At 35.0% G+C, this 1,513-nt stretch overlaps 1 protein-coding gene across 1 annotated transcript in view; it reads left to right on the forward strand.

Annotated features, from left to right (window-relative positions):
- Positions 1–253: 253 nt before the first annotated feature.
- LOC136819718 (medium-chain specific acyl-CoA dehydrogenase, mitochondrial-like) overlaps positions 254–1,513 on the forward strand; it is a gene marked incomplete in the record, with an annotated part of 5,444 nt that continues 4,184 nt past the window's right edge. The window contains 1 exon segment of the mRNA XM_067075963.1: positions 254–378. Within this exon segment, the coding sequence (XP_066932064.1) occupies positions 316–378 (63 nt within the window).

Below are 1,513 nucleotides of genomic sequence, written 5' to 3' on the forward strand. Positions count from 1 at the left end.
CGCCCCTAAAAGCCTAGTTTGAATAGGGTTAAGTAAAAACTTTGTTGATATAATAATAACACAACAGAAGCTGCTTGTTGTTAATTTTTTTTTATTTTGGTAGAGGTTTTGGCCTTAACAGAGAACCATGCTGTAAAAATGTTTTTTTTTATTTCAAAGCAGATCTAAGACAATTACAGTATTTTATACAATTATTTAGACTTTCATTGACTTCAATTGATTTGACTTTTCACTCCAATCACATCCTAGGCTTATTTTTAAACTATTTTTAGCAACTACCAATAAAGCAATTAGCAATAAAAATCAAAATTTAAAATGTTGTCAACACTCAGAAAAATTTCTTCATTGAAACAAGGCTCAAAAGCTATCACCCAACAGGTAAACCTCGTTTTATTTTTATTTTAATATTTCCCCTTTTTCAGCATTCTTAAATAACTTTCAAGAATTCTTATTAAAACTGAAAATGTTTCCTCTTTCTCATTTTTGGACCTACCCCGGTGGGGTGGAGGTCCTATAAATTAACCCGTTAGTTAGTTAGTTAGTTAGTTAGTTAGTTAGTTAGTTAGTCAGTCAGTCAGTCAGTCAGTCAGTCAGTCAGTCAGTCAGTCAGTCAGTCAGTCAGTCAGTCAGTCAGTCAGTCAGTCAGTCAGTCAGTCAGTCAGTCAGTCAGTCAGTCAGTCAGTCAGTCAGTCAGTCAGTCAGTCAGTCAGTCAGTCAGTCAGTCAGTCAGTCAGTCAGTCAGTCAGTTAGTTAGTTAGTTAGATACCAGCTTTTCTTGAGATTGGCTTATTACTTTTTTCTGATTTTTGGCACAAAGGTGCATGACCATAAACCCTCAAATGTGACGGAGCCCGATTTTCGAAAAAAACAAATTTGGGGCAAATTTGGGCCAAAAAACGGCTTGAAAACGGGTTTTTTGGACTTTGGAAAAATTGGATCATTAATTTTTTCTAATTTTTAGCATGAAAGTAGGGTACGATCATAGTTAAAAGATGGCTCAAGCAGATTTTTGCAAAAAAAAATTTTTTGCTCAAAAATCGCACTTTTATCTATAAGAACCACTTTTAATAAGAATACATCAATGTTCTTAGCCATATTATTATTATTTCTATTATTATTTGGTTGAGTTGCAGGAGGCTTTGAGGCCTATTTTCGCAACTATAGACGCTTTCAATGAGCGCCCCGTCAGCACCTTGGACTGACTACCCAATTCCCCTCACATGGCATGGGTTGACCCGGGCGAAGGTTCATTCACTTGCCAAGTGAACCGCTGCAAGTGGGAATCGAACTTCAGTCGCCTGTGCAGTAACCAAGGTCAATGACCACTATACCACAGCGCCTTTTTTTTTATTATTTTTATTAGTTTTTTTTAAGATGAAAATATCACGGTGGAGGGTAATGATTTGAGTTTTCTAGAAACACTTATTATTTTTTTGGCTGAAAAACGAATTTTTATCTATAAGAATCACTATTTATAAGCATAGATCAATGTTCTTAGCCAAATTATTATTTT

The sequence above is a fragment of the Clytia hemisphaerica genome, unplaced genomic scaffold, assembly GCF_902728285.1.
Source record: "Clytia hemisphaerica strain Z4C2 unplaced genomic scaffold, Clytia hemisphaerica genome assembly, whole genome shotgun sequence".
Taxonomy (NCBI): Eukaryota; Metazoa; Cnidaria; class Hydrozoa; order Leptothecata; family Clytiidae; genus Clytia; species Clytia hemisphaerica.